This window comes from Macrobrachium rosenbergii, chromosome 22 (genome assembly GCF_040412425.1).
Source record: "Macrobrachium rosenbergii isolate ZJJX-2024 chromosome 22, ASM4041242v1, whole genome shotgun sequence".
Taxonomy (NCBI): Eukaryota; Metazoa; Arthropoda; class Malacostraca; order Decapoda; family Palaemonidae; genus Macrobrachium; species Macrobrachium rosenbergii.
This window is the reverse complement of record NC_089762.1, coordinates 14,377,576-14,390,242: the sequence shown is the minus strand read 5'-3', so window position 1 is coordinate 14,390,242 and position 12,667 is coordinate 14,377,576. Positions and strand designations below refer to the sequence as shown.

Genomic DNA, 12,667 nt, shown 5'->3' with positions numbered 1-12,667 from the left:
AGAAAGGTTTATAACTCAAAATTAAACCCCTAACCATGACAGACATACAAACACAGACAAAACAAATGAAATTTTCGTTTTTACATCACCTTTTCATTCAACTTTCTGGTATAATTCTCATTTTCCACTGGCGCTCCACCTTTTATCCCACTGCAAACCCCATCATCAGTTTTGTACATCCAAAAAATTAAACAGATGTGTATCTGTATTAGAATTGCTGTCATTCAGACATAAAGCAATTTAATTCAAAATATGATTTCTAACACCACTCCAGTCAGACCTTACAGTTCCCGCCATGGAAAAAAGTACTTACAGACCAGATGTTTCTGTCATAGACTCACCCCCTCATTAAAAAACTACTCAGGTCGAAATTACCACCTTTTTTTCATTGTTCATCTAAAGCCAAATGTATCTTAATCATACCCTGACAATAAAATACAAATTCTTAAGTACCTTGTGGTATTACCATCATTATATCTAAGTACTTAATCTACAAAAAATAAAAATTGTTATGGGTATAACTTTCGAGATCAGAACTAATTTGTTACCATCCGCGCAAGCATATTAGCAGACTATATGCTTCTGTGACAAAACTACCTCCATTAAAAAATTACTCGCGACGGAATCGCCACATTTTTTTCTGTGTTCATCTTAAGCCAGACGTATCTGGATTATACCTTGCCAATAAAATACAAATTCTCAAGTACCTTGAGGTATCACCATCATCGTATCTAAATCCTTAATACACTAAAATATCGCCATATATCGACAATTTCTATGAGAGCCAGTGCTAGGAATTACGGGGCCCAAGTAGAAAATTTAAACTCAACGACATTCAAACTCCCCTCTCTCTCAAAACTCCGTTTTCTTTAACCTGAAACGGGAGCAGCTGTTATGGTATGTTTGTCACTGTGATTACTATTATTATAGAAAAAATTAAGACTTTTTTATGTCTAATATAAAAATGATTTTCCAAATTATAATTTTCTGTTAATATAGTATGCATAATGATGTGAGGAATAATACCTCCCATCCCCTCCCCCTTCATTTTTCCTCCCCATCCCCTCCCCTCCCCCTACCCCTATCCATCCTTCTCCCTTGCCCCTCCCCCTTCCCTCCCCTCCCATTCATCTTCTCATCCTCCTCCCTTCCCTTCCACCTTCCCCTTCCGCTTCCCTAACCTTACCCCTCCCTTCCCCTCCCCTCCCCATTCTTCCTCCTCCTATGTCTTCTCACTTCTTTCCCCTTTTCCCTTCCTTCTTCCCTCTTTCCTCCCCGTCTCTCTTCCCTCCCGCTACCCATAGATTGTTGTTCAGAGTTTTAACCGGCCTACCCGTAGATTGTTATTCAGAGTTTTTCCAGGCAGTGTCGGTTTGGTCAGCTAGTATATAAATAATATACACATTATGTATATGTTTATATATATTTATACCTGTATATATATATATATATATATATATATATATATATATTTCATAAACATAAACATATATATACGTTATGTACTGTATATATACAAATATGCATGTATGTATGCATATAAATATATATATATATATATATATATATATATATATATATATATATATATATATATATAATGTATATATATATACACACACACTCCAGTCACTCAAAGGAGATTTTCTTGGTAACTTTAATCAGGAAAAATCTACGTTTTTGCTGTGAACTTATCATTAAAATCCACTTTGATGACGTACTGACTTACGCCAAGAGCAATAATCCACTGAGTTATTGGAAGGAAGATAACTTCTGCTAGTAACATACTGGTTGCGTCTGACTGTAGATAAATTATGCATTAACCACTTTTGACGAGGATACAAATTTAACCGGCCTTGGTGAAATGTCACAAAAAGTATAGACAGCTTTCAGAAACGTAAGAAATGAACATGAGATTTCAAGAATCATCGTAATTCCTTGCAACAAAATGAATTCATGATCTATAATCAGCGAATTACTAAATAAGATGATTTATAATTCAATTTGCACGTTCGCAGTGTTATTAATACTTCCGTTCAGTTGTCTATCATGTTCCCTTCAGTATGCTGTCTCTCATCTCATGACTTACTCGCAACAACTTGCAAAAATCCGAGCGGCGAGCCTCTTGCAATAATAATAATGATAATAAAATGTAAGAAGAAGAGGAAGAACATAACAACGACGACGACTTTTTGTTCTCCGCACCGTAATAACCGGTTTTACCAACACACGTGATGTGGGTTTTGATGCTCTGCAAATCCAGCAGCACACACCATTTCTTGAGGCGTAGCCACTTCAACTACAGGTGTTTGGGAAACAGGAAACGACCACTTAAAGAAATCTTGTCTTAAAGATTTAAACATCCGAAGAAACTCCAGACAGTAAAATAATGTTCTATCAATGGTAGAAGAAACAACCTGAAATCTGTCACTTTATCTCCATAGACATAAAGACCTTGTAGACAGCATCCAGTTTTATGGTAGCATAACATGACTTATTAATATGAATGCTATGGAAAAGGAAGTGTGAAGTAGAAGACAACGAAAAATATTGCGCAATATTCAGGATCGAAAGAGTAATGTTCTTCATTATTTATGTAACAGTCACGGAGCGGGAGACCAGTGAGTAATCAGCTAATCAGTGAACTTTCCAGTATTACTGGAGCTCATCCGTTCTCTACGTTATTTTTAAACTTTCCCAAGACACACCAAGCGAGATAGGCCTGTATAAAGAAACATACCATTAGTAACAACCGTTGCCAGTCACTTAGAGAACTGGAAATACCAAGTATATAGCCTCCACCTCCTAAGTAATGAGCTTTATGAGAATTTTATACACAAGTAAAGCAACACTAAAATCAAATGGAAATCCGTTGTGAAGAGTTGTTTTGATAGTATCTGGTTAGAATTAAAATTCTGCCACAAGTGCTTGAATCCTGATTGTCAGGATTCAGTTTTTTTTTGTTGAAGGTTTATGTAAGTGCTTAGATATCAACTTTAAAAGTAATCGTAGAAATTTTGTAACTAACAAAATGTTTCTGCGCAGCATCTAAAAAAAAGGTAAAAGTAAATGTTCACAAACATAATCGAAAATACACACAAACAAGAGTGGACCACTAGCCTAGCTATCTTTACTTCTTTAAAACACCTCAGACATCTCATATTTTCTTTGCAATGTGGAACAGTTGTAAATAACAAGAGGACACAGCTAAATCACAAAAATTTTTGAATCTGGGAGAAAGGGCAATGGACATTTTGTTATTCAAGGGCGAACTCATTTTGTTATTCAAGGGCGAACTCATTTTGTTATTCAAGGGCGAACTCATTTTGTTATTCAAGGGCGAACTCATTTTGTTATTCAAGGGCGAACTCAACCGGATTGTCCACCTTAACTTTCTGCGTTCTCTAGGATCTTCTTACTGCCCCTTGGAAAAAGTAAATCTGTGAAAATAACGGCAGGTGACGACTGTTTAGCCTTTGCTGTCACATAAAGAACTCTGCTTTCTCCATAAATTTGTGTAACAATTTTTCATCATTGACTGACAAAGGATGAACAACAGATGCCCGACTATGCTGAAGAATTTTACCTCAGGCTTTCAAAGATGAGGCTGAATCATTTCATGTATGTTGTATAGACAGCCAGGCGATCAGTCGGAAACAAAAGGGTTAACAGTAAAACTTTAAAAGATGAGTGCAGTCTAAATTTCAAGTTTTCATCGGCAATTTATGTTTGGGAATCTTGCGGAAAGAAAAAAGGTGCAATTATTAGAGATGACAACCGCGGAAAGGAACTCAATATGCCTATATACGATACAAATATATATACAGTATATGCAATATATATATATATATATATATATATATATATATATATATATATATATATATATATATATATATATATATATATATATATATATATATATATATATATATATATATATATATATATATATATATATATATATATATATATATATATATATATATATTATATATATATTGTCTTACAGTACTGTAATCTAACAGTAAACTATGCAGATAAAGGGCCCATAAAAGTGATGTATACATGTTGCGACCAACTACTTCGAATACATCTGCATGGCTGCTCGCTGGTGAAATATGGGCAAATGGTAGGTGACGATGCATACCGTATACATGTGCGGGAGTACAACGTTGGTGGTATGTACAGTAGATGACCGTCGACCCGATGGAAAAGATGTTATCCCTTGTGCTTTGGCCTCAACTCCCGCCTGGGTCGAGTCTGGTGAGCGTATCCGCTGGAACATCTGCTAGAAAAGAGGCCTGAGGATGAACTGTCGGTGATGTCCGATTTCCAATGTCCTCCTGACAGGTTCATTATTAGTTTGACTGATGATGGCAGATTCCGGAATCTTCCATTTTTAAAGACATATATCAGTCATTTCTGCTAACTCTTGCAGTTTGAAGTGCAATGTAGATGAAATTTTAAAATTACAATAAATTTTGTATCTAATAACGAAATAAATTTTTCAAGATGGTATTGAAATTTTTAGTATTTTTTTTAGTATACATCCTCCTGTCTCCTTAGCCATTAACTGTGCCGTATCATAAGGTATTTTAGGTTATGCCGAAAATACTTGACCGAAAGTATCAACTAAGACTATATAAATTCAGGGGTATCACATAATCAGAAAGAAAATAATAAATGAATTTGTTTTGTTTGTCTTGACTGATTTCCGAAGTCCCTAAGCTAAGAAATAATTCTAGACGAATACTTTGGAATTTGTTAAGAGAATGAACAATGCAAACCACTGCAACTGCTGAGAACATCATATTGCAAAGCAAACATGATTAAAATAACCCAACACCGTCGGTAAATAATTATTTTTAGAGCTCTATTCTGCAGACTCCAACGCTTTCTTATTACGTTAAAATTTAAGAAGTGACAAGAAAAACAGCCTTTGATCAACGGCAAGACTTTTTGGTGCTTTTATGTGTAATGAAGAACTTAAGTCTTAAGCAGAAATCAGTAATTCAACTGCCTTCCTCTATTGTTTTTTTTATTTTTTTCAGACTGGCAAAACGAAGGTTCCAGCAATCATACGTTACGGAACGAAAAATTTCTATCTCCATATTTGAACAACGTCTCCACGACCTTACCGAGCCCTCAGTTCGTTTATTCAAATTCTGACAGTGACATTTACCAAAGAGGCCTGTCGTTCACGGGTTACTATTCTGCGATTAGTCGTTGTTCTTCCTCGTCTTCCGTGTCATCCGTCGAGAGCTATTCGTCGTACTCGAACTCTTCTCATTCGTACGAATCCAACTATCGCCTTCAGATCTTAGGAGGCCATGGCAGTACCCTCCAGGATCTTTCTCATCAAACCCAAAAATCGTTCTTAGAAAGTACGAGGGACAGCAATAAATGCCTCTGTGAGCAACAACGAGGTCTTCCATATCGCTAAATCTGAGGGCCAACGATGCAGTCTTTGTTTCGTCACACCGTCCGTCTTACCAATACTGCATAAGCTTTTTGGTGCGTCGCTGAAAACTCGTTACCGCTAAAGTTGTTCGATTTCATAAATTCATGAAGTCCAAAGTTTTGACTAGAGCAGTCATTTGTTCATAATTTAATCTCTGTGCCTAAGACTTCGTATGTGACTCATTTTTTTTTTTACTGTTACACAGGTCCATGTAATTACACCAAGCCCAAAAAAAGTTTATAAGTAGCACTTGTGTGGATGACGATGAAATTTTAGTAGAAATGTCAAGAAACTGAAGGGAATCTTGTGGATGATGAATGGAGTAGAGTTTATCCTCAGAGGGAACATTTGCCATACATGAAGCTCGAATCACTGAAGTTTGTTAACTTGAAAAACGACGACAAATATCGAAATATGGCAATTCATTTAAAGAAATCTTTGATATTTCAGTGTTTAATTTATAAATGAAGTAAATATTTAATGTATTTTGCTGTTAGTTTCTAGTTAAGTTTGACGCTGAACAAACAGTTAAACGTAATTGAATGTTGTAAAAAAAACCGAGTAGTGTTTTTATATTTAGGTATTGTAGTAAAGGTCTCTTAAGGTAAATATGATAACTGCATGGCAAACAAAAAATGAACATAAAACTGATCTTTATTAGGATCTTTTAATAAGCAAAATTCCGTGCAGGTTTGCCTTTTTATATCATTTCTGTTACCTGAATTGAGAGAAAAAAAAAAAACAACATATACAGAAACGGCAACTGTTTTAAAGTAATGTTTGATTTTTCAGTGTAATTGTATAAATGACAACAAACTTGTCATGTACTTCGCTATTAGCTTCTAGGTAGGGTAGGCACTGAACAAATACTTTAACATTATGGAATGTTAAAAATAAGTAAGCAAGATGTTTTTTGGTGCTGTAATAAAGGTCTTAATTTGTGAATATCTTACTTATCGATTGCATGGAAAATAAAAAATACAGAACATAAAACTAATCTTTATTATGAACTGATAAACTTTTCCAGGCACCCTCCATTATCAAAAACCGTCCTTGCTGTAAACTAAACTGCAAATAAGCGTCATAAAGTTTTAACAAATGCAACATAATTGAGACCAGTACATGAATTTTGATGGCACCCATACCATTGAGGATATTAAAAATCATTATATTCCAGGCCCATAGTGAAAAAAAAACTTATTTATCTAGGAATCAATGAAAGGTGGTTGTACGGCTCTAAATGCCTGTGAGTATAACGTTCACCTTCATCCTATGGAAGTACTAAATTGTTGTTACCATAACATATAGCACTTTCAGTTTCAAGAATGACTTCCACATTCTGAATAATGATTTGTCAACAGACATAACTGAATAGACAAACCATTTCAGAATATAACACAAATGCTCACAAATAAAACATCAAAATTTTGATGAATGTCAAGGTGAAGCTAACAGAATTTTATATAGATTGGTCAAGACAAATTGAAGAACTACAGAGGTGTAATCCGCATTTTTGCAACAGATAAAGATACTCCGTTGGCCGTGAAGATCGAATTTTATACAGTGTCATATGTACATTACATCCTGCCAGGTCCTTTTCCTTGAATGACCCTTGCAGCCCAATAGGTGGTACTGCTTAGTGACACCAAGCAATGCAGAACAAACAGAAAATACAGCTGTTCAGTCAGTGTCAGTGTTCACTGCCACTCAGAATCTTTGTCTGCCAGACTTTAATTCTGACTTTTAAACCAACAGACCCAGTTTAAAGGTAATCGAATAAGTGAATAAGTCACTATTTATTTCTGGGTACTCTAAAATGATTAAGTGCTTTTTGCCAATGAAGATATTTTGCTAGGCTGGCATATTTTTACAAAACTAACACATCATTTCTTAGGACGTACTTACCGCATTTATGAAGGGATCACCTTGCCTTAGGCCTTCCAGATTTAATCTAAGAGAATTTTGACAAAAAAATCCAAATCAGCTAAAATTCATCATAGTGTTAGCATTATTTAAGTAAGAATCACTAGTTTCAAGCTTTGTAAAGAAGGCGTTGCATGATATATAGTCTTATATACTGTTGTAACATATTATATTTATATAACCATTTTATTTCAGAACGTCCTCAGTCCTCTGTGTTAAGTCTCATTTACTGGCCACCTTATGCCACCATTTTTTGTGCCACAGTTTACCTAAATTAGTACATTTTAGTTGTTGATTGTTTGCCTGTTTAATCATATATAATTTCATCTGCGGGTACTATTGTTATCATCTCAAATCTCTCTTAGTTTTTACTTTCTTTTCTCACATGGACATTCTACTTTGTGAAGTTAACTTAGTAAATTGATACCTTTTTGTTTTGCATAATAATCCAAGCAGATTACGAATCAAAAAAAAAATAGCAAGAACTGGCTGCAATGAAAGAACGAGATATTTACCTACAAAATATGTTGGTAAAATTTCAAAAAAAAAAAAACTGGTAAACAAAGAAAGAATTAAATGTCTTCAAAGCATACGTAATATTATCAAAACTTTCAGTTCTCAACATTTTAGGTGTTTATGGTACCTGGAACATGTCTAGACAAGATTGCTTAGTTCCCATTGCAAAATTCGTGTGGTTTTCCCCTCATCCCAATTATATATTAGAGCTTTTTTCGTCTTATTTGAGCCAGTTTAGAAATACTTTATATTTCTGGTAATTCAATTTTTGTCTTTCTACTCGAATCTCTTTCTGTCAGTCACAGTTTGGGTTTTCTGTCCTTTTTCTATTGAATATCGGCCATTGTTCCCCTGCATTCAAGGAGAGCCCACATAATACCCATTGGCCGACCAATTTCCAATTCTATTCTTGCAAATCAGGATCCAGGACTGATAAGAACTGTCCGCTGGGTTGTTCGTTCCCCCTGCAGGGGGTTAGAGCCTTTAGTGCACCTCTAGTGGTTCACTTGTACGTATTACTAAAGGGGGTGGCCTTATTCCTGCCTCCTTTCTTCCTTATTGCTACCCAACCTCTCTAACTATTACTTCATAGTGCAACTGTGGAATTTTCTCTCACTTACCTTGACGTCCATATACTTCATCCTGTTTATATAATGGATCTCTTTATCTTGCTGTCCAGCCACCCAAGCTCCTTTTAACCGCCCTAAATGCTGAATAGCTGAAAGTGTCCCAGTACTTGACTCTGTAGACTAAATGATAATGATAATGACTAGCTCCTTCCCTCTACAGTCAAAGTATGTATTCCCTCACTAATTCAGTTTTTCTGACTCTAAAAACCATCACTTCTTTTAAGCAAATTCCATTATTTTCCACTCCTCTTTTTCTCTTGTACCTTGTCTAGATAAGGAGATTGGTTTACCCATCTATATTAAAAATTGCATATTCACATTAATACTCGCAAACGTGAAATGGACTAATACGAAAAAAAAGCCAAGATGAACTCTTGTGAACTCATGAGGTATTTTAGACGTATTTTATAAATCTTCTACGGTGAATTTATAGGCCATAAATAGCATAGTGAGCAAAGCTCAAGGAAATTTCTTCAGGATTAAAATGCGTAACAAATACGTGAATGTTCTTCATTCATATTTTGGCTTTAAATTGAATACCTACTTTCATGTCTTGCAAAGTAACAAATCTAAAATGACAATAGATAATTGATTTAGCATTTTCAGCAAACTTTTCCTTCAAGCTATGCATAGAAAGTCGTCATATTTATATTGAAATTGCCCTCTGAGTAAAACTGAAACTTAGGTGATCGGTAATCTTAATTAGAGATAGAAAACAAGTGAAAACCTGTCATTGCTGATCACGACATAAGTTCAGCGACATATGAAAAACAAAATTTACTTGTAATTTCATTTTCAAACCTAACTGATCCTTTTTCCCAAAAGGATGCAAATCGCGTCTTATAGAATACTTTTCTCAGCACAGCCAGAACCAGATGAAGCTTGAAAACCAAGTTTCAAAATTGGCACTTCCCTTGTGTGAGGTTCGACTAGTATTAAGGGAAGATGTCTTAGTCGCATTCTCATTATATCTGTGCTTTAATTTGTACTTTCTAGTGCTTTCATGCTAGAATGCTTGTAACTGGGGCTTTATGCCCATTGTCTTGGTTGTGTTTGCGTTGGGAATGATGTGCGTGCAAATTATATTTCTCATAGAACCAAAACCTATCGTGTCTGATGTTCCACAAGGCAGAGTTCTTGGTCCGCTGGTTTTTTTTTTTTTTTTTTTTTTTTAGTGTATGCAAGTGATATGGTTGTTGACCTAGAAAACAAGATTGTTCCATTTGCTGATGATACTTCAACAATTGTGGGTGAAGTCTCCGCCTATGGGAAATGAAACTGCCCTTACTCTCAGTCGTTACATGAAGCGGATTAAGAAGTGGTGTTATAGAGGGATGAATAAATTTGTTTGTATTTAGCATTTCCCAACGTTTTGTGAGAGAGAGAGAGAGAGAGAGAGAGAGAGCGAGTGTAATTGTTGTTAGTGAGTGCTTCGGTTGTTGGAAGAGGGATGAGGTCTTTAGTTCGAGTTTGTTTACGGTGCTGTCTGTCTGTGCAAATGTCGAGGGAGTTTTTTTTTTCGGTTTTGAGTGAGTCTTGAGCTGAGTTCTGTGCAAGGCGGACATTGATGGTGGATTATTGTATGTTCCGTGAGTCGAGTGTTTTCTGTTGGATGTCATTGTTGTCTGTGCATGTGTCTCTTTCTTTTTGCTCGTTTTTTTTGGTTGGAAGTCTGTTTTCCGGTTTTGTTTGTGTAATTTTGTCTACTGTGTTGGCGACCGTGGACACCCTCAACCATCTCCCAGCAACCGAGGATCATAGTGAGTATTGTATGTGGTTATATGTTCGGTGTATCTGTGTTGTGTATTGTTTTTTGTGTTTTAAAATCCCGCCACAGTGTAGTCGGTGGAGTATGAGGTTGGACTCCAGGAAAACGGAAACGCTATTGATTAGTGACTATTGTACTGATTTTCCACCCCGTCCTCCCCTTCAAATGGGTGGAACTCTGGTGAATACCTGAAGTTTTGATTATTCTTGATGTAACTCATGACTGACATCTTACTTTTGAGAAATATCTAATGAAAGTGTCAACAAACGCTGCATGGAAGTTTTGGTATTATACGTAGTCTCATATATTTCTAACAATGATAAAATCAGTGTAGCTTGTTTTAGATCATTTGTCCTTCCACTACCAGAATACTGTTCTCCAGTGTGGGTGTCTGCTTCTGCCAGAGATTTATCTCTATTAGATGAGTGGTTCGTGGTGGTAGGCTTCTGTTTCTTAACACTAGCAGTTATGACTTTGAATATCGACGGATGGTCTCGTGTTTGTCATTATTTCATAAGTTATTTTTTATCAAAGATCTTTCATTATCACAATTGATGCCTGATCCTCATTTCCTGCTGAGAGCAACCAGATTTGCTCAAAAGCAGTTATGACTTTGAATGTCGACGGGTGGTCTCATGTGTGTCAATATTTCATAAATTTTATTTTAACAAAGGACTTCCATTATCACAATTGATGCCTGATCCTCTTTTCCTGCCGAGAAAAACCAGATTTGCTGAAAAGGAGCACCAATATGCAGTAAATGCGCCTCGCTGTCGAACTTCACAGTTCCAGAGGGTCTTTATTCCTCACGCTGTTGAACTATACAACAGTTTCCCTGAGGATGTTGCACAATTAGAACTTCAATAAAAAAAAGAATTTTTTTAAATGCACTAAAAAGTAAAAAATAATATTTTGAGACACCAGGATTTTCTTACAATTAATCATGTCTACAAAAATAAAAGCGTGGCCCCCAAACATGGACGGAAATACTACAAGAAAAGAATTAGCTTTTTTTATATCTTGTAGCATTTCCTTCCATGTTTGGGGCCCACGCTTTTATTTTTGTAGACATGATTAATTGTAAGAAAATCCTGGTGTGTCTCAAAATACTATTTTTTACTTTTAGGACATTTTAATAAAAGCATGGTAAAAAACTTTTCTTATTTTTTATTTTATACTTTTTAGTTTTGACAGAAATTTTAACCGATTTATGATTGTAGTGAACGAAACTGATATCTGTTCATGGGGGAGGGTGAGGGAAGGGGGGAAGAGGGAATGGGGAGGGGGAGTAGGAAAGTGATGGAAGGGCGAAATATGAGGGGAAAATGAGAAGGGGAGGGGAAGGAAGAGGGAAGGGGAGAGGAAGGAATGTGGAAAGTGAGGGGAGGGGAGGAAAATGAGAAGGGGATGGAGGGGAAAGAGGAGGGTGGGTTGGAAGAGGAAGGGGTAGGGGGAGCAGGAGGGGAGGGATGTAAGAGAGAAGGGTGAGGGGATGGAAGAGGGAAGGGGAGGAGGAGGACACAGCTAAATTAACATTTGATCGTATGCTCCGCAAGAGGAAGGGGGAGGGAAGGGGGATCGAAGAGGGAAGGGGAGGAAACAGCTAAGTTAACATTTGATGCATGCTCTGGAAGGGGAGGGGATGGAAGATGGAAGGGGGATGGAAGAGGGAAGGGGAGGGGGAAGTGGGATGGAAGAGGGAAGGGGAGGGAGAGGGGAGGACACAGCTGAATTAACACTTGATGTGTGCTCTGGAAGGGGGAGGGGGAGGTGGATGGGTGGGGAAAGGGGATGGAAGAGGGAAGGGTAGGGGAAAGAAGAGGGAAGGGGAGGGGAGGACACAGCTAAATTAACACTTTATCATGTGCTGGGGAGGGAGATGGAAAAGGGAAGGGGGAAGGGGATGGAAGAGGGAAGGGGGAGAGGTTATATAGAAGACAGATGCTACCAAGTCAAAGAAGTTGTGAAAAATCCGAAGAGTATCATACAAATCCTGGGATACTGGGAGAAGTCACTGTAGGGTCACTAAAGGTCACTGCTGACCTACTGATCATGCAAGGTTGTGTTGTCACCAGGATTGAATAACCATGCAAAATTTCAAGTCCATCAGACGAAGGGAACCTGTCGAAAATTGAGTTACAAGATTTGAGGACAGACAGACAGACACAGAAATCGATTTAAATAAAAGCATGTAATGAAAATCCAAGCTAAGATACATTGCATTACTACCCTAAAACTATTCACTTTACATTTCAATAATGTATTTTTTTATTCATTTATCCTTTTTCTTTTCTAATAAGTGATCTCTTCTGTCGGTATTTCCTATTATCTTCTGTAACTTTCTGTAAATGAGCCATATTTTTTGGA

At 36.6% G+C, this 12,667-nt stretch overlaps 1 protein-coding gene across 3 annotated transcripts in view; it reads left to right on the top strand.

The window, feature by feature from the left end:
- LOC136850591 (interferon regulatory factor 4-like) overlaps window positions 1-6,457 on the top strand; it is a 281,743-nt gene extending 275,286 nt beyond the window's left edge. For all 3 annotated transcript variants that reach the window (XM_067124257.1, XM_067124255.1, XM_067124256.1), the window contains one exon: window positions 5,055-6,457. In XM_067124257.1, the coding sequence (XP_066980358.1) occupies window positions 5,055-5,446 (392 nt within the window). In that variant the 3' untranslated portion in view covers window positions 5,447-6,457. The remainder of the gene's footprint in view (window positions 1-5,054) is intronic.
- The last annotated feature ends 6,210 nt before the right edge of the window (window positions 6,458-12,667 follow it).